Source organism: Phaseolus vulgaris, chromosome 1 (assembly GCF_051622355.1).
Source record: "Phaseolus vulgaris cultivar YP4 chromosome 1, ASM5162235v1, whole genome shotgun sequence".
In the NCBI taxonomy this organism is placed as follows: Eukaryota; Viridiplantae; Streptophyta; class Magnoliopsida; order Fabales; family Fabaceae; genus Phaseolus; species Phaseolus vulgaris.
The window spans coordinates 37,367,341-37,388,628 of record NC_143498.1 but is presented as its reverse complement, the minus strand read 5'-3'; the positions used below and the strand labels follow the sequence as shown (position 1 = coordinate 37,388,628).

Below are 21,288 nucleotides of genomic sequence, written 5' to 3'. Positions count from 1 at the left end.
GGTGGATCACCTAGGAGAAGATTTAACCTGACAAGAAGAAGACGAACACAAGTTGGCAACCATATATAGCTTGAGAGAAGGGGAATTTAGTCTCTCTAAGTGACTGTCATTATCAGGAGAATTGAAAAAACTTAGCAGGATTACATAGAATAGATATAGTAAATCTGCAATACCAAAAAGTATGTACAGTGAATCTACAATCAAGTGCTTTATTTCTTTGGTTATTCTATCTTGAGTCTGCTGCAACAATGTAAAATGAGTGCTCTGAAGGTTGTGCTATGTTATGGAGAAGTATTAACAGTGTAGGTTCTGCTATCCCTATAGGAATGAATGCACTTTAATAGTGGCAGCAGATTTTTGTTTTCATCATATGCAAGTGTCACAATTTTTTGTTAATTGTTATTGGAAAAACATGTTAGTTGGAGCTAACTTTTGTTAATTGAGATTCTTTTTCTAGTTAAGACATCCTTTAACTGTTTCAATTATTTTATTCATTTTTTTTATAAAAAAATAAAAAAATATTTTATATATGGAATGATACTTGCAAAATATTTTATAGCATTTTATTAAATTTAAAACCATGATAAAAAAAATTATTAGAAAAAGATGTGATAACATGTACGTCTAAATACTACTTTAATTAACCCCATAAGTGGTCAAGTAAATTGTTTTTAAATAAGGTTTTTAGCCGAAAGAGCTTTGCCCTTTTTAAATGGACCCATCCAAATAGATTTAGATAAGTTTGAAATTTCAGATAGCGAGAATCTCGAATGGAAGAAAAAACTTTCACATTAAAAAAATGGATGAAATTTTCCAATCATGTGTAAGATCTTGGCAATGGATTAAAGTGTGTGTGTGTATATTATATATATATATATATATATATGGTTTAACCTCAGGCAATATAGTAGATTAGTATAGTACTCACAACTCAAACCTTTTTGTTTTTTTTAGATTCTCAACTACTCAAATCTTGAACCAAACTAAACCATCTAGATGCATCAGATAGTTCAGTTAAAAACTAGTTGTAAGCCCTCAACATATATATTAATCACTTGTATTATGTTAGTACGCAAATTGACAACAAAGTTAAAATGCTAATCAGATGTTTATCTGCACATATATAGAGACATTTGTATATGTTAATAAACAAATAGACAAGAAAAACACAGTACATTCTCTGCAGTGACAGCTGAAGCCCCAGGCAAGACTACAATTCCTGACCAGTTTTTATGTTTCTTTTAGTTCACATAAATATATTCCATCAATTATACTCGGATTAACTAAAAAGCCTTTTAACATCATATGCAGAAGCAGAACTACCTCTGATTCTTGCAATGAGCTTGCTCTCTTTCTCCGACCACTCACAACACCTTTTCTCCTTTTTCTCCCCCAAAAGCAAGATTTGGAAACACAACACATTCTTCCACTTCCATGGACCAAAACCCCTGTCCATTGGCAGCCCCTTGTCATTTCACTGTCTCACACGCAAAAACACTGCTGTAATAATACTCACAGATAACTTTATTCTTCACGTATTTCATCACAAGTTCTAAAAATTTAGCTTCTAAAGAAACCCTTAAATAGATTTTAACAAATTAGTCTTTAATTATTGACACAGTTAATCAGAAAAACTAATATTGTGATTAAAACCTCAGCATCCATTACAGCAACAAACCTGAGCTAGAATCCAACCCAAAACCCAGTTCCCAACACACAAGCATTCCATGTTTCCCCACCCAGTTGCTTCTTTAGAATCAGTGTAAGCTGAGCAAAAGGAAAAACAACGACATACAGTGACAAAGCAGATAGATATGTGAGAAAGAAAGTGCATGAAAGAGAAACGAATATGCCATTTTCTACAGCTTGGAAACTCACAGAAGCATTGCTTTTACAGAACAGACAGGCTCCTTTCCCTCGCTGTCACAAGCCACAACTTGCACAGCACGTAATTAAACAATACTCCATTTCTTTCTCCTCTCAGATTCTCACCATCTGTTTCTCCTACTTACATGCAACACTAAGTTCACATGCAAGGATTCCAAACAAACATCACACAAACCCTAGCTACCTACCTAACTACCGTAATAACAACCTAAACAATTATAATAATATCATATAATGTAATCCATCTTAGTTCAACTTCCTTTACATAACCAAACACATTTAGAGCGATGCTTGCAAGCATGCATTTGCACGTGTAGTTAAGGAAATAGAAGATTTGTGTGTGTATACGCTTAAGACATTAGCCTTCGGTCTAGGCCACGGCGTCGTTTTGATCTGTCGCTGGAATTGGACCTGTCTAGCAAGGACTTGAGCGAGTTCTGAAGGAAATTGATGGATTCGATGCTGTGTTCTTTGTCTGCAGCCACCACGAGAACGTTGCGCGTTCTTCCTCCGAGCGTGGCCATTTCTGCTTTGAGGGTTTTCAGGTGAAGCGAATTCAGGATTTCTATGAGGTCTGGGATGAGGTCGGAGCGGTCCTCGCAGCACAGCGAGGCCTTGAATACCAGTCTCCCATCGCCGCCGTAGTCCCCGCCGGTGGAGAGCACCGTGATCTCGTCAGTTTCCGACGGAACCGTCTCCAGCTCCGTTATCTCCGACGTCTGCTGCTTCAACTCCTTCACTCGCTGCACAACCTTCGCCAGAAGCGAAGCCTTGTCTGTCTGAAGAACCAAAAATTATAAATAACCATTATATTGCATGTTGGTACAAGCAAACTCACTTTCCCAAACTCAATGGGGTTTCTTTGAAACATGACATGAATAATAAGAATCCAATGTAGGTAACACTTTGGATTTTATGAGTTTCTTTCCAATAACTTAATCTCCTTCTGCTCTATGTATATGTGAAGTACATATCCATAGATACATATTTCATGGCAATTAAAGTGTAGTCAAGTAAAACACGCACATTTAGCTTTGTTGGTCAAAAAGTATGCAACCTTTGAGAATAAAACAAGGTGTGTAGTCAATGCGAAAAGGTTGCAAATTGCTCAAAAATAAGCACAGTATCAATTTAATAATGGGATAAATGTTGAACAAATACATATGTTTAAGTGTGTAACTATATAAGGTACATATGGGTGTTCTTAGGAATTGAAGTTTGAAAGTGTTATAATTAGGTTTAAGGGAGAAAATTATGTATAAGGAGTGTGTGAGTGTGCGTTCTGTATACCTTGGAATTGCAAGGAAGAAGAGTGCGAAGCTCATCGAGGTGGGAGTTGATTCGTTCCCTCCTCCTCTTCTCAGCTTCCTTGTGGTTTTTCATGGCAGCAAGGGCTCTATCTTGGTGGGAGGGTGTTGGGGTAATTTGGGAGACATGAAAGGGGTAGAAGTTATTGGAGGAGGAGTTATTAGAGAGGGTGTGGTGTTGGTGCATGATGTTGGTGGTGTGTGGTGCAGTGTGGAAGAAGGGGTTGGTGGTGTTGGTGGCCGTGGTGTTGGGAAGGAATTGAAGAAGGTGAGAGTTGTCCATGGCAAAGTGGTGCATGAAGATAGGGTAGGTGTGAGAGGGAAGGGGGAATGGAATAAGAAGGGAAGAAAAGAGTTTTGAGTTTTTGTGGTGGTGAAGGTGAAGGTGAAGGTGAAGGTGAAGGTGAATGTGAAGATGAAGTGATGCTTATGATTGCACTTTTTGACTGACCCAAAACCATTCTAATGTGTCCCTCACTCACCAAATTCAAACAATCAAATACCCTTCGCCTTCCCATTTGCCTTTCGGTGCCCATTTTTTCTTTCTTTCTAACCAAACTATACTTTCCAAATTTATAATATCTCTTTTTTAATATTATTTCTTTTCTACCTCAAATCTCTTTTTCACTTTATCAACACAAATCATCCATGTTTTTCCTTCCTACACAAGAGAATAAACATTCAAAAATGCTATTAATCATTTTCTTACATTTTTATTTAGATAGTGCAGTTTGCTTGTAACATTATTTGGGGTTTTATTTATTAACATTATATTCATATTATTATTAACATTATTATTAATATTAATATTATTAATATTATTATTATTAGTATTAATATTCATATTATTATTAATATTTATTATTATTAGTATTAATATTCATATTATTATTAATATTTATTAATATTATTATTAATATTATTATTATTAGTATTAATATTCATATTATTAATATTATATTCATATTATCAATATTATATTCATATTATTAATATTAATTTTGATATAAATGTACATTTAGATATTTATTGTGTGTGTATAGTAGTTTTATTTGACTTGAGTAATATTACTTTTATCCGGATATAGATAGATAGAGAGAAAAAGGAAGAAATTATATAATATTAATATAACTTTAATACTATAAATACATATATATATTGATTAATATATTTCTTTATTTAATCATTAATTTTTTAAAACTCATGGTTAAATTTAAATTTACTTTCATATTATATATATATATATATTAATATAAAATTATTTGATATCTTATTTTCAAATATAGGTTATTATAGGTAGTTGTGAAGTTTTTGTTAGATGGCTATATAGGTGCTTGTATCTTACACTTCTTTTTCTTATTTGAGATTCTTGTATAAGGATTGAAATATCCTTAAAATGTTTTGTTTAATTTTTTTTATTCTTTGTCGATAAAAAAAATCTTATTTTCAAATATTTACTTACATAGATTAAAATTGATATAATGTATAATTTTTAAAATATTTTAAATTATAAATTATTTAATCACTTTGTCATTATGATTTATATATTAGTAGAAAGGGTTATTTAGTAACAACTTTTTACATAGATTTATGGAATAATTAATATAGTTTAAACTATAATGATATGCTAACTAGTAATCTGTATTAGAGATTTAATTAATAGTTAATGTAAAAGTCATCATTTTATGTTAAAAGATAATATTGTTTGTTGACAATATTCTTTACTATATATAACACACAAGTAAAACCAACTACCTATAATGAACTTAATTAAGTCAATATGATCGTAAAATAATAATTAATATGATAGTTGATTTTAATGTAATAGGTAATATGATGACTATGAGTATGACATATATTAAATTTGATTCATACTAATAGATAATATAATAAATTATGTTTAGATTCAAGTAGATTATAGATAAATTAAATGTCATTCATATGTTAATATTGTTAGTATCATTAATATTGTTAATATTATTATTATTATTAGTATTATTAATATTTTTAGTATTATTAATATTGTTAGTATTATTAATATTGTTAGTATTGTTAGTATTATTAATATTGTTAGTATTATTAATATTATTAATATTGTTAGTATTATTAATATTATTAGTATTGTTAGTATTATTAATATTATTAGTATTGTTAGTATTATTAGTATTATTAATATTGTTAGTATTATTAGTATTATTAATATTGTTAGTATTATTAATATTATTAATATTGTTAGTATTATTAATATTGTTAATATTGTTAGTATTATTAATATTGTTAGTATTATTAGTATTATTAGTATTGTTAGTATTGTTAGTATTGTTAGTATTGTTAGTATTGTTAGTATTGTTAGTATTGTTAGTATTATTAGTATTATTAGTATTATTAGTATTATTAGTATTATTAGTATTATTAGTATTATTAGTATTATTAGTATTATTAGTATTATTAGTATTATTAGTATTATTAGTATTATTAGTATTATTAGTATTATTAATATTATTAATATTATTAATATTATTAATATTGTTAGTATTATTAATAATAATAAGTATAATAAAAATCATAATAAAATTAGATAATTTGCTTAGTGTAGTGGTTAAATTTTACTTGGTTGCTGAAAGATTGCTGAAGGAACCTGGCTTCGAATCCCATTCACTGCTAATTTTATTTTATGGTGTTAATATTTACATACGGAAAAAATCCGTATATAAACAGTTTACATACGGATTTTGATTTTCACTCCATAACGCCAAAAATTACATACGGATGTAATCCTATGGCAGTTGCCTAAGTGACCCTTAATTTATAATATAATTTAAAGAATGAAAACTCTATAATTATAGTTACCCCACACTGTCAAAGATTTCTCAATATCATGAAATATGACACATATTCACTTCTTTCCAACTTTCCATTACCATTGCATGCCGCAAAATAACTTAACCTTGGTGTTCCTTAAAACAAACAAACAAATTATGGAGGCTTTGAATACAGACTAGTTTAAAATCAGTTTGGTTAAAAACTAATTTTAAAACTGGTTTCAATTATTTAAAATTGATTGTTAACAACTTCAGAATTGATCTTAAAATTGAACTTTCTTAAATTTTTCAAACTATCAAACATGTGAATAGAATGATTATTTCAGTGTAATATATGTGGTAAGTTTGAATAGTGAATATAAAATTATGTTAATTGTATGAAAAACAAAATCATGTTAGCAATAGTTTGGAATTGATTTCGTGCATTAAAATCAAATTACTATAGAAAAAATAAAGTGGTTATATTTGAAAATTAATTTTAAAATAGATTTCATTTGCTATTTCATCCACTTTATTTAAAGTGGTTTTATTAAAATCATGCTTACAGTGGCCGAAATCAGAAGTTTGTTTTCAAGGACCATTCTTCTTCATTGACTATTATATTTAAATATTATTATGCATCATGCCATCGCATGAAACAAACAAATGGATGTATATCAGAGTGAGATGATAATAGCAATATCGTTTTTCACTCTGTCAAAGTCTGGGTTCTGATTTTTCAAAACAATATTACATTCAAAAGGGCTATTTCCTCTTTCATTATGTAAAACATGGTTAATTTATATTAAGAGGTATGATTTGAAGTAAATAAAAAGTAATTTTTTTGAAAGGTCTATTATAGCTAATTTATTCTTCATTTCAATTTAAAATTATCTCTATAGAAATATAATTTTTTAAATTATTTCTAAGATTCTAAACTAACAAGTTATTTGATTTGCAAACAAATATATAAAAGTGGATAAATCAAGATAATATACTGAAAGTCATGTTTTGAGTAAGTGGTATTTTTCCTACAATAAATCCTTTTTTTTTCTTATGGTTTGATTATTTACCCTAGTAGTCTTAATCTACTAGAAGGGAAGAGTACAATGTATTATTGATTTATAACAATGATATGATGAAGAGGAAATGCTAATAAATTATCTATTTATTTATGTATTGAATTAGATGTGTTTGAATGTATTTATGATTTGTTTGGATGTTGAACATGTGAGGAAGGTTATAATTGGTTAGAGTGATCAGGGAATTTGTCATACAATATTATTATTTTTTATTTTCTTCAACATTAAGTTATCACTCTCAGCGATGAAAAGTGATGATGTGACAGAGTTTTGGTTAGTTTTCTAGAATTTTATAGAATGTGCACCAAATCAATCGATATGAAGTCACGCTTGAGTGAGAAATAGTCATTATTGATTTTTCCTCTTCTAAAATTGTTCAATTAGGCAACAAAGGATACTTAAACGAGAAAGATGTTGAATAAACATTGTCTTCTTTGGAGTTAATATCACTCAAGTAGGAACTTTTATCTATTTAGAGAAAGACAAGTCAAACAACATACATATATGATATAGAATGATATGTTGGTGATGTATTTATATATATAATGAGATGTTATATGATAAATGCATATACATGTTGTGTATGTTTTGTTTGAATATATGAAAAGATATCACTACAAGAAAATCATGAAATAGAAACTAATTTTAGAGACAAAAAATAATTAGTTGTTATAGTAACTAAATTAAAAACCATTTTAGAGACTAAAAGAAATTTGGTTTTTAAATTAGTTTCTATTATTGTTAAATGGTTTCTAAATTGGTATTTTTTTTTTATCAGCAATTTTAAATTGGTATCTAATTAACATAGATTTAGATATCAAGTGATGCGAAGTTAAAGAATATTCATGTACCAGATTTTCTAAAGTAGGTAAATGTGAACCACCTTAAAAGAATTAAGATAGATCTCAAAATTGTTTATAATGTAAAAGTAGGTGAATGTGAACCACCTTAAAGGAATTAAGATAGATATCATGTTTATAGTGTGTTAGGTGAGATATACTTAATATGAATCTTATGGAAAGTTACTTCAATTAAACACTTATTATTATTTTTTTTTATGTATAATACAATGAGAATATAATTATTTTCTTATAGAAAATATGTGATGATATAATATGTATGCGATTACATACATAGAGCTATGATGCTTTGAAAAATTAATTTATTTTTGTATTATATATGTTAATATTATAATTTATTTAATATAAAAATAAATTATGTTAGAAGTACTAAAAGAAATCATAAACAAGGCTAAGAGATTATAATAATTTTTAGTTTATTTTACTCTTATATATATTCAAAATAATATACAAAATATATATTTATATTACTAGTATAGATATTTTCGAGCATTATACAGTACATCTGGTTCAAAGTGTCATTTGGTTAGTTGGTCGGTTACGTAACTTCTGTACCATCCTATCTTTAAATGAATACGTTTCCAACAAAACTAATTTCAATTCATATCAAACTTATTTTATTTTGTTTTTTCTCTCTCTTACAAGTGCTTACATTTAAGCTTGTTTTAAAAAAACTAATCTTCAAGGTACATATGTTCATTTAACTAATTATCTCTCTAAACAGATTTTTTTTATGCATAAATATCTGAGTTAAATTAAAACTCTTAAGTATATTTAAAGAGTAAAATCGTACATGTTCGTTATTTTTAGGATTATCTAATATCTTTATTTTCTTGTCTCTTTAACTTCTTGTTTCTAAATGTTGGCACACCTTTTGCTATATTTTTATATTAATTATTAATATATTGATTTGGTTTAAGAAAAATAGTACGATTCATTCATATTTTGTAAACTACGGTGGTATTCAATTTTAAAATTCTGTGTTGAATGGGATATTTTATGTAGAGTTAATATTTAGTAATGATTTAACTTAGGAATTACATATTTGGGAATTTGTTTGAATTATGAAAATTATGACATGGCATTTGGTTCCTTTTTCTTATCCAAAATTAAAGAAACCTTATATATTTTACCATAGATTAAACCTTTTTAAAATAAATAAAAAATAACTATATCTTGGTTTGAGAGATCTGGGAAATTGATTCATATTATATAGGTATGTATAAGGGTTGAAGCACAGTTCCTGTTATTCAATCCTTATTGCTGATAAAAAAAATTATATCTAATTAAATCATTTTTTTTAAAAGCTCAATCACTTAAAATTAACAGCAAGTAGACATTTTTTAATTATTTTTTTACTACATAGAAATTAAATATTTCTACCCAAAATGAACTTTTTACATTGAATTAAAAATGCTACATCTTCTCATCATTATAGGTTATTTTGAGAGCCTATGATTTTGTTTTCTCAAGCTAATCGTTATCAATTAGCTTGAATCCACTCATGAGCCATGATATGTCACTATATCGACTATGTTGAGGAGAGAAAGGCAGAAAAGGTACAATACCTTAAAAAACATAAAATTCAAACCAAATAATAGTGGTTTCATGATTGATCTGTTTGAATTAGTTTATGTATATAAGGAAGTATATTAGATGTTGAAAGAAGGGGAAAAAAAACCCTAAAAAGATGTATTTTTTGTGATAATTAGGGCTAGCTTTTGTTGTGTGTGTTTTGAATTGCATGTAGAAAGTATTAAAAGCAAAAATGGTAGTATAAATGAAGATAATTTTGGAGAGTCCATCCAGCTTTTATATTTTTGGTAGAAAGAGAGGCTCCACTGAGAATGGATGATTGTAATGGCGTTTGAGGGTTTTATTAGGTCCATCTTCCCACTTGGCTAGTGGGCTTCTAATCCATTCAAGACTCTGTCCTAGTGCCTCGTATTTGGGAAACACCTATATGCCAAACACCTTCTCTAATACACTACATTCTCACTCTACCTCACAGGACAACTACATAGTTAAAGTCACCAATTTATTTAGAGGTATTAGGGCAGAGTTATAAACATAAAATATCACCATATTTAAAGTGAATTTTGTCTAATTTAACATCATAAACTTTAATTTAGTACTATCAACTTATAAAACTTATTTTTAATATATTATTTTACAATGGATTAAAATTTTTCAGCTCTCACCTTTTTGTTACTGTATGATAAAAAAATTCTTATGTCACTTTCATTGTTTCTTTTAAAGAGATTCTTTTACTGTTCAGGAATTAGTTAAGTGGATGAAATTAAGTCAAATGGTTTACCTTTCAAACTCGTTCCATATATCTTCCTATTATATTATTTTATTTCCATACCAAAAGTAAGTACAATTTGAACCTATAATTCGATTTGCTGGGTCATATTTCTTTAACTATTGAGTAATAGTTATATTAATCCAAAAAATCACATCATTTTCGTAACTTGGATTATGAGAGGTGGGAAGGAGCTGAGGAGTGGTTTAAGATTTTTAATTTGGATAATCTATATACCATATTACAAAATTAAAATGAAACACTTATGTCCCACTAAGTAAAGTGCAACTTTTTTTACTAAAATTTGTTTAACCATAAGTGGAACAAAGTTAAACAATGAGTTAACAAAAATAGATTTTGAAACTCTTGTTTCAAAGAAAGATGAACTTTGAACATTATTTTTGGTAGGCAAAGAAGAGACTAACAAACAAAGAGCAATTGTTCAAATTTGCCATCCCAAAATTTCCATAGCCCTGCACAAAAGTTGGAAAAGAAAAAGAGGCCTTAAAACGTCAAAAGCTTTGTGTTCACATGTGATAGGGGATCCAACAAACTAAAAAAACATTTTTATAAAATTGAATAAATAGCATATTTACATTAAACTAGTCATAATACAATGACACAATAGAATTTGAAATAAAGTTATATTAATACAAGTGCAATAATTCAAATGAATTTTTTTACAATATAATTGTTAATTTAAAAAGATTAGATTGTTATTTTGGTGGAAGTTGAGTTAATTCAAAATGTGGCATGGTGGTGCAGGTCTAATGAATTTGGTGCCACATAGAATCTTGTGGTGATAGACTTAGGTACATTGGTCGGTCAAATCCACAAGATTCGACGGTGCCTCTGTGTTTCTTTAGCTTTTTCCACTTGTTGCAGACAAATAATTTGACACAAAAACCAAATTTTCTTCCTTTATAAACTCTTGGTATCATCTAATTAAAGTTACAAGAACCTAAAATTTTTCCGTTCTGACCAATCAATATCAATGCATTTCATTATTATTGTTCACAAATCGTAACCCATCTCTCTTTTGTGAATATCTACTCCACTTAAGCTCTAAGCCAATTATTTACACTTTGATGACAACATTTACATTAGTGCTTGCCTCATTATCGTTTACTTTCATTCTTGATTATTTTAATGCCCAAGCATGCACCTTCTTTCCACTGGTATGTATGCATGTAATGTAATGTAATGATGTATAGTTTGTTATTTTGTAGAAAAGTTATATTATCTTTGATAGTCTAAAACAACATTTTAAAACATTAATGAATGATGCTAATGAGAAGAGAAGGGGATATATGAAGTAAGTTGATTGATTGATGGAAAAAATTGCTTCTATGATTCATAAAATTTGTTTGGCACCCTTTTTCTTATCTGTTTCTTCATGGTCTACACAATATACAATGGTTTCCCCTTTGACTTTACAGCTCCATCTAAGCATTTTCTAGTGAGTAGAAGGGCATTCATTGGGTGGTTGTGCTTCATCCAGCTTGCCAATCAATAAGTTCCACCTATTATTCAACAAAGTAACTTCATTACAAACAAAACATGATGAACAGGAGAGAAAAAAAAAAGGGAAAGTAGCAGTGCATAGGCCTGAGTAAGTACTGATTTAAGTGGCACACGCATGTGCTGCACATTCTTTGAAACATGACTAAAATATGAGGGGAATGAAACTGGTTTCATCATTATATTCACAAGCTTACAATAGTTTATTGAGCTTTTCTGACTTGAGCAAATCAAAAGAGAGGGCAAAAAAGTTTGTGGCCCTTTTATATACCTGCACGACAGACAATACCTGCTATGATTGAGATTGGTGTCATACACACATAAAAGCACTTTTTAGTTCATCACTTTCAGCTATCATTGACTAAATTTGCGGGCGTGGAGAGGAATCACACTATTCAATACTGCTCTTCTCATTCACATTTGTGTGTTATGATCCTTCTTCTGTCATGAACTATCAGCTTTGCTTTAACAGAAAATGCGGCCTTTCAGAGTGGCTGAAATCATTCAACATCATGAAAGTGGCTTTAGTGAGATGTAGGTATTATTATTACTCAAGAACAAAGGTGAGGCAGTAGCAGAAAACCATAAACAAAGTTAGGAGGTAGGTTCATGAAATTAATATTAAACAGCACTTGTATTGTACAGAAAAAGTTTATCACAAATTCAAAGACTTTTTAGCACCTTTTTCAAAAACAAAATGGGGTTTCAAACGGATAAGATGTTGAATGCTAACATATTCAAACCATGGTTCAATTATGTGCTGCTGTTAAAATGTAAAATATAAACGATTCACAGTTCAATTTTTGTTCATTTTGGGTGTTTTAGGTGATCATGTTCTACGTTAAATGTTTTCCTTTCTATTTGTTATGTCTTCTGGCAGAAACAACTGGTTATCAGGAAATTTTTAGAGTTTGTGTGTGTATCAATTGTATTGAACAATTTGTGATCAAGCTAAACATTTGAGTTATTACTGAATTTTTGTTTATAAGAACAATCACAATTCACTTTACAGTTCAATTTTAACTAGTTAGCTTAACTCGGGTGACACTAAACTGAACATAAGAAAACTATACGGTTCTTAACAACTGAAGTTTGAATGGGATGAGTCAAACCAAAACTTTATGTCTCTTAAATAATTCAATATAACTCAGGTTTGAACATCATGCATGACTATTTATTTTTGTTTCTTTTAATCTTACTTTTTCTAACACTATTGTAAGCATCAATGATGGCTTTAAATTGTGATTGCAATTTTATTGTAATCTTTTCACATTATGGGAAACTGCGAACCATTTTCTAAAACCATGGTATTAATTAATATTGTGCCTCATCACTTTCATGAGGTTTGTTTAATGAATGAATATAGAAAGCAACATTATAGAATAATAAATATATGCAAGCCATATTGATCTTAAAAGAGTGGTTGTGTGGATATAATAGAGAGAAAGTGAAATAAGAATTTGAAACCCAAGTCCAATCTTCATCAAAACATAAAAGTAAACAAACTTTTCCGTAAATTTTTTTAAAATAAAACAAAATGAGTTTTTCATTAATCTAAAGTTAATTTATCTACAAGTTATAAAAAAAAATTAGAAATTTTTTTTACAAAGACTTTGTAGTTTTCTTCCCATATTTATAGTATGTGAATTCTACATATGAAAATTAAGCTTAACTTTATTTGAGATAGAAATGTGTATAATATAGTAAGTGGTCCATGATGGACCACCAACGGCCCATTAACCAATCCCTTAAATGTCACTAACTTCCAAAAGTAATGTTAACATCAAAATAAAGAAAAAGTGTTAAGAGCATCAATCTTTAACTCAACAAAAACACACAAAAGTCATTAGAAAACATGGTCTAACTTCTTAAGTGTCCCTCCTTCCCATCCTATGTTAATTCCACCATGAAATTATGTTGTGGTATTTCTTGTTATAAGTCATAGAGGAATCCAAAGTGATATAATTTCTATTCATATTATCATTAGACTTTTGTAATAATCTAAAAGACTAATAAACTTTCGTTAAAATAAATTTTAAATAACTTTAACATTATATTATGATATAAACTTTAAATTTAATCAAACTTTAATACTATTAAATATTTTTATTTTTAATTAATATAAGATCTCTAACTACTTATCTTTGACGATAAATAAAAATTATTAACTTCAAATAAGTAATATCAATAATCATAGATGAGGATTTTTTTTAAGTAACACTTGAATTATTCCATCATCCTTACCTAAATCTTTATTGACTTAAGCAATAAAGTTTATTATGTAAGTGACACTCCCACTATTAACAACACTAACAACTCTTCGTTCATATGCCCATAGCCTCTATACTTTTTAATATGGCATAACATGGATTTGATTAGATAATAAATTAGGACTTTTAAACAGAATGAAAAAACTATAGAAGTTAATATCTGAATCAAGTCATATTATATTTATGGTTAAGAGATAGATCAAGTTTTAAAAATAATTTCAAGATGAGATTGACTAAGATTAAATTAATATTCAAACTTAATTTATTCAAAAAAAAATGTTCAATTTGATACAGTGTATTGCGATTCAGTTAGTATTGTGATGGCTTAGGACATTTATCTTTTTATTAAAAAAGTGTCTGAGATTTAAAATTAGAATGTTAAATTACGCTAAAATTAGGGAATTATATTAAATGTTCAAGAAAAGTCATGTAATTTTACCAAAAAAAAGACATTAACCATTAAAAATACTTTATGATAACTCAGATTAATAATATATACATTACAAGAAAATCATGAAATAGAAAATAATTTTTAGAGACCAAAATAATTAGTTACAATAGAAACTAAAATAGAGATCATTTTAGAAACTAAAAAATAATTGGTTTCTAAATTAGTTTCTATTATTTTTTATTATTGTTAAATAGTTTCTAAATTGGTATCTAAGGTTTTAACTACAAATTATTTTAAAAACAATTTTTTTTTAGTTTTTAAAATAGTCTCTAATCTAGTTACTATTGCAACTAATTATTTTGATTTCTACCAATGATTTCTATTTCATGATTTTCTTGTAATGATAATAATTAATATATCTATAAAAAATTGTAGAAATTTGTTGCCTATCAAGTAGTTTAAGTTTCGCACACTACAAATATCACTAAATAAAAATCAATTTTAAAACCAAATTTAGTTATTTATTATATTAATTAAATTATATATTATTTTATAAATTAAAAAAAAAATTAATATATATAATATTTTCTATTATTAATAAAATTTATAAATTTTTTAATTTAAAATAATTATAAAATAGACAGCTAAAATTTAGTTAATTAAATATTAATTTAAAAATATTTATAAATAATAAAAATTATTTTAAAAATAATATTTTTTAATTTCTAAAATAATATTTAGTTTAATTAATATAGTAATTAATTATTTGTAGTCTCATAATTAGTTTTTATTTTTATTTAATGGTTTTTTTAATGACAATTTAGTTAGAAGCATAACTTAAGTCGCAACCAAATGTCCACTTATGATAATTTAATCGAGAATGTTTGTTTATTATATTAAGAAATACTTTTTTAGAAAATATATTTTGTTGATAATTATAATATATATAGGAAATGTGATAAAAATATACTTGTGAAAAAAAACTATAGTATTTTGAATTAGAATTGTAATTCCCGCCGCCAGACTGTAATGGAAGGTCATCCAAATTTTAAAAATTGTAATTACCTCCCTGAACCTTGAATTATTTTTAATTGAATCCTCTTGAAAAAAAATTATATCACTTTAAACTATCGGGACACCTTTTCATTAATTTGATTAAAACTTTCACACAGTTTAGAATTTGGTGGCTAGTTTAGTTATTCAGTAAACTTTTATATCATTTTGAGTTTTTATTTAGGTGTTTAGTTTTTTTTCAGATTATAAAATTTATTTTTTGAAAATAATGATGGGGAAAGAAGACGAAACAGTTAAATTACATATAATAAATTAAAAAACCATTTTTTCAAACAAATTATTTATTATTTTGTTACGAGCACAAGTTGTTGTATTTCACAGAAGTTATGAAGAAAATTGATCATCCAAAATAAAATAATTTAGAAATGAAGGGACTTTAGTTAATAAGCTTTAAATCTAGCGTAGCAAATAGTGTGTAATTCAGTGTAGCATAATAAATAATCATATATTGGTTTATCCTTATGTAATAAGGAAATTTAAAAAAGGCACCTAAAATGGTAAAATCTGTAACAAGTGGAAGTGGCTATATCACATTAATCATTGGACACAGCCCTGGACCCTTTTGGAAATAATTTCACACCCTCTCAAAAAGGTAAAATCAACCATGCTTTCTAAAATCTTATGATCCTCAACTGAAGTGCTTTTGCAAGATTTTACAAATATTGACCACTTTTCACATATTCCCTTGAATCATATATATATATATATATATATATATATATAAAATAGATTTTAAAATTGAAATATTGAATTCCAATGAACTAATGTAAATGAGAGTCTAAATTGAAAAGATTGTTTGAGTTGAAAAATGGATTGAGAGAATATGTGAAGTTAGTTAATTTGATGAGTAGAGTGTGGGAAGAGATAAATTTGAAATGTATTTGTGAAGGATGAGTGAACCCCAGTGCAATAAGTGCTCCACCCCAAAAAACTGAATGGAAAGAGAAGTTGATGAAGGCATGGATTTTTCCAAGTAAAGAAGAGCCAATGAAAGGGTGCAGCAGCATGTGACATGCTATGCAAACCAATCTTTATAGCAATCTGTGATTAGCGGCTAGGCTATGTTGTAGTAGTAGTAGTAGTTGCCAAGAGCAGGGACAATAATAGCAACCTTAGCCATAGCCCTGCACTAGCTTCAATTTCCAACAATACACAATTAAATTAAATTCAAGTGTGTGGATGACAACTTGTGCTGTGCCATTCAAAAAGGATGTAAATGCTAAAAAAACAGCACAAAAGAGACAAGCCAGCAAAAGTTCCTGTTTGGTTTGCCACTTTTTTTGCCCTAGAAAAACCACTTGTGTTGCTTCATATCTTATATTCTTAAGTTATATACTTGCAAGCATAGGATAGAGATTGAGATTCCCGATCGGACTCATGCTCCTTTTGGCCTAGAAAAGTAGAAGTACTTGTGAAAAGAAAGAGAAAGGTGTCCACAACTACCAACAAGTTTCACTTTCTCTTTTTCATTAAACCAAGCAAAATATAAGAGAGTGGGGTTCACAGTAAAAAGGCTTAAACCGCCAAAACAAAAGTTCCTACTGGCTACCTACCTCTATCTATAGCCCTAAAATATAATATCACCTTCTCTTCCAACTCTCATCACACCACCACCACCACCATTCTTACATCCTCACTCACCCCCTCTCCTCTCCTCTCACTAACTTCCCAAATTCTACATTGTTAGAGGATGCCAAAAAAATTAACCTATAAATATAACAACAAAAGCCTAGTACTGTAATCCACTGCAATTAGTCTTTCCCTCCTTTTCCACCTCCTCAACATGCTTCAAAGCCCAAGCAAAATGTAGTAAACTAGCGTGATAGGAAGAGCAATTAACATCCCAAATATAACCCTGCAAAATATTAAACAATAACGTTAGTGGGAACATGTTATAAAATAGGAAAATCAAATCAACAGTTGAGGAATACGAACCCTGTGCTAAGGATGTCTGGATGAACGTTGTATTCCTTGGCAAACACAAAAGGGACAATCCCTTGGGGCAGAGCAGCCTAAAAATACATGCAATACAATAATAAATAAATAAATACATTGAACAAACCACAAAATAAAGACCAGAAATTACCCTAAAGAAAATAATGTTGAAGACAGCCTTTTACCTGTACAATAGCAATGTGCAACAGAACTCCCCTGAGCCCTACAACTATTGAAGCGACAGCCATGACAGCGGGTCCAGTGAGGAAACGAACTGCCATAGCAAAGGAAGCAACCGAGTTTCCACATGCAATAATCTTTGGTTGCAAAGCCATGAATAACCCTACAAAACCCACCAAGGAATTCAAATCTCAAGTCCATAACCAAACTCGAATACAATGCCAGATTAATATTTCTTAGAATACATACCTAGGCTAAACATTGCCATCCCAAGGCCAGCATCAGATAAAATTGATATCGATCGAGCAACAATAGCAGGCATAACAACATTCCACCTGCCACACAACACAACATTAGCACCTTGTATACCTAAAATCACTGGAACTATATTATATATAAACACGGAAATATTGTAGATAGCATTACTTGAATGAGATCAAAGACCAAGTGAGACCAAAGAGGCTGGAATATGTGTTGGGGTTCCTAATCAGCTTTCTCCAAACCATAATCAGAATGAGTCTTGTCATAACACTTGTGGGTGGCATGGACGTGGCTTTGGATTCAACTTGTGCTTTTGGGTGAAGCTCAGCCGTCGAACTTGAGCCAAGCTTCGAAAGTACTGGCCCTTCCTTCTCCACTCCATTAGGGACGGTTCCGTTCCCGAAGCTAAACTCGTCGTGACCAAAATCATCATAGTCTGACCACCAACGTGGAAAAGAAAACACACCCAATCAAAACATGGGAAAATGACAAGCCCCAAACAAAATATTATTGGATCCAGAAAAGACCAAATAGCAGATACACACAAGGATTAACAGACCAAAACCAAAAGACAACACAAGAAAAGTCCAAGTCAGTCCAACAAACCCACTCTAACTTTAACACCAAACCAAAAGAGACAAAAAAACAGATGCACACTTGCAACAAAACTATGAAAGTCACATTTGAACAAGATTACAGGCCTGTTTGCTACGGTCAAAAGAAAACAAATTGCTCGTTTGATTCCACGTGCCTTTTCCGTTTACAAAGGCTAATTTTTAAAAGACAGAAGCTTTCATATTTCAAGCCAGATTTCCTTATTTTTTCCATAAATTTCCAAAGTTTTGGAAAAAATAAAGGAAGTTATATAGTCTTTTTAATTGAAGAAATTAATTTTTCTTACTTTTCCTTTTCTTCCCATTTTCCGTCCTTTCAACCAAATACATCACATAATGGTCCTACCAACTCGAGCAAGATACATAACTGACAAACGACATTAAACAAGTCCACACAATTTGAACAAGCACTAAGCATAGAAACAAAACAAGTTTTGAAAACAAAAGTCAAAAGGGGATAGAAAAAAGCAAACCTTTCGGGTGAGCCACCCCACCAACAGGAAGTTGGTCATTTCCATAATCCCCACCTCTGAACACATGAATCCCGCCTTCCGACACCGGAGAAGCACTAGAACTCCAGACAAACATGTGAAGATCCTTCCCTCCCCCTTCACCACCACCACCACCTTTCTTCTTCCCCACCGGAGAAAAAATCCCCGCATTGTGAGGTGCAGGGTACCCTCCTGCACCCCCATTAACCCTCACACCACTCTCCTCATCAAATGCCACGCCCCCAAAACTACTCTGCCTCGGACTCACGTTCCTCCCATTATTCACCATCGAGTAGAAGTCCGTATGGTTGAAACTGGACCCTCTCGGCGTTGGATTCCTGGAAGACTGCAGCGAGTAAATCTCTGCATTGGTTAAATTGGAAGGCCTCGGAGTCAACGAAACCGAGTTGGGACCATGCGAGCGCCGCGAGAAGATCTCAGAGCGCGAACTGGTGGACTTTCTGACAGTAACATGAAGCTTGCCATCGTCACCAACCTCAGCTTCAGTCTGAAGCGGTTCCTTCCCATCCAAAGATAAGATATCAGAGTCAACCTTGAACGAGATAATGGACCCTGCAGTGTCGGGAAACTGCTCCACGATGAGAAGCTTGGCACCCCTATACTCAAACAAAAACAGCATCAGAGTGTACCAGATGATGCACTGAAGCACCACTATCTGCACCATGAGGGTCCCCGATGCGTCCCCGTACATGCCCTTAAGTAATGGGATCCCCATGACGAGCGTGTTGGGGAGCGTGGAGAGGGAGAAGAGCGTGATGGACCATTCCAGAGAGCCCCGTGAGCTGGTTCTGGACCAGACGAAGAGCACGGCAAGGACTATGGTTTTCTGAAGCGAATCCGCAGCTATGAACTTGTAGTTCATGGCGTAGGGATTGTTGGTGGAGATGAAGTGGAAGGAGAGTAGGGGCACCGCAAAGAGCGCGACGAAGCGGTTGATGCCGGAGCATTGGTCCGGGGTGAAGATCTTCCACCACTTGACGGAACCGTAGGCGAGGATCATGGCGACGTAGAGCGGCACCACCGCGGTGAGAACATGGTACAGGTCCAGCAAGGTTATCATTGTGGTGTTTGTTTGGAAATAATAAGGTTTGAGTGAGTGGTTTTGAGAAGGTTGGAGATGTTAGGAGTTAGAATTTAGAAGTGAGAAGAGAGAGAGAGAGAGAGAGAGAGTGGGTTTAGTTTATGGCATTATGATGGGAGACAAAGGAGTAAAAGCTGGGGGCTTTTGTGAAGCTTTTATAAGTCTTTTCAGCTGCTGCAAAGACACAAAAAACCTCCTCCTGCTTTTACTACTACTTACTGCTGCAACTTTCTATTTTTATTTGCTCCCTTAGATTTTAGTTAATTATGAGTGCAGGTTGTTAATAAACTCAAAAAATCTCTCAAAATGACCTTTATTATATTAATGAGGAAAGTAAAAAAATGGAGTGTGTGTTTGAATTTGGGGGTTTGGAGAAGTTGGGGGATGAAAAAGGGTTTGAATGAGAGGGAAAGGAGGAAGAGGGCATCGCAGAAAAAGGAGGAAAAAGGGAAGAGGCAGAGAGAGTGACTTGTAAAGATTCTCTTAGCTTTTTGCAGTTTATATGCTGTCTTCTTATGGCACATGAGATGCAAATTTGCAAAACCAACCAGCCAGGGCTAGAAAAAAAGAAAATTCTTCTGTCCTTTCATCGATTCATTTCCCTTTTTTCTGTCGGGAACCCCAAACTTAAAAGCTTCGCTGCCATTCCACTTTCCACCCTTTTCACCTTAAATATTTTTTATTTTCTTTTTTTTATTTTAAATACTTCACATTCCATCTCTTACTTTTATCATCTTAGGCCCAACCTCAAACTTTCATCTACAAATTATCTCTCTATCGTTTCAAAAAATAAAAAATACTAATCAACAATCTAATCGCATATCGTTATTCTAATTAAATATACATAATTTTTTACTTTTCTAAACATCATTTATCAATAATAACTTTTCTTAATTTTAAACTTAAATCCACTCACCCATTAATGAAGGGTTAAAATTTATTTGTCTTCATTTTAGAGGACCATTGACTTTAATTAAATTTATCTTTTGCATTCATAACAAGCCCTTTTGATTTCCACCTATAATTTTTAAGAGGGAAATTCGCATTTATCACTTTTTGCATGGTAGTCAAAATTAGGTGGTGCTTTTAGACTTAAACTCGTGTGCACCAACCAATCAAAGCAAAAAAATAAAAGGCATAACTTTAACATGCTACAGCACAACGATTTTACATTTCTAATAGGATCAAACAAATACTTTCTTTTCTC

At 30.5% G+C, this 21,288-nt stretch overlaps 2 protein-coding genes across 2 annotated transcripts; both read right to left on the bottom strand.

The window, feature by feature from the left end:
• Nucleotides 1-1,829: 1,829 nt before the first annotated feature.
• On the bottom strand, nt 1,830-3,683 carry LOC137813955 (transcription factor bHLH106). The gene is made up of 2 exons (XM_068616450.2): nt 3,178-3,683; nt 1,830-2,666 (listed from the first exon to the last, which is right to left on the bottom strand). Exons 1-2 carry the CDS (start codon nt 3,490-3,492, stop codon nt 2,238-2,240), a joined length of 744 nt encoding a protein of 247 aa, XP_068472551.1. The 5' UTR covers nt 3,493-3,683; the 3' UTR covers nt 1,830-2,237.
• Nucleotides 3,684-16,938: 13,255 nt separating this feature from the next.
• On the bottom strand, nt 16,939-20,725 carry LOC137813954 (putative auxin efflux carrier component 1b). The gene is made up of 6 exons (XM_068616449.1): nt 18,962-20,725; nt 18,040-18,310; nt 17,863-17,948; nt 17,619-17,776; nt 17,434-17,510; nt 16,939-17,353 (listed from the first exon to the last, which is right to left on the bottom strand). The coding sequence occupies exons 1-6, from the start codon at nt 20,058-20,060 to the stop codon at nt 17,287-17,289; spliced, it is 1,758 nt and encodes a 585-aa protein (XP_068472550.1). The 5' UTR covers nt 20,061-20,725; the 3' UTR covers nt 16,939-17,286.
• Between the last annotated feature and the right edge of the window lie 563 nt (nt 20,726-21,288).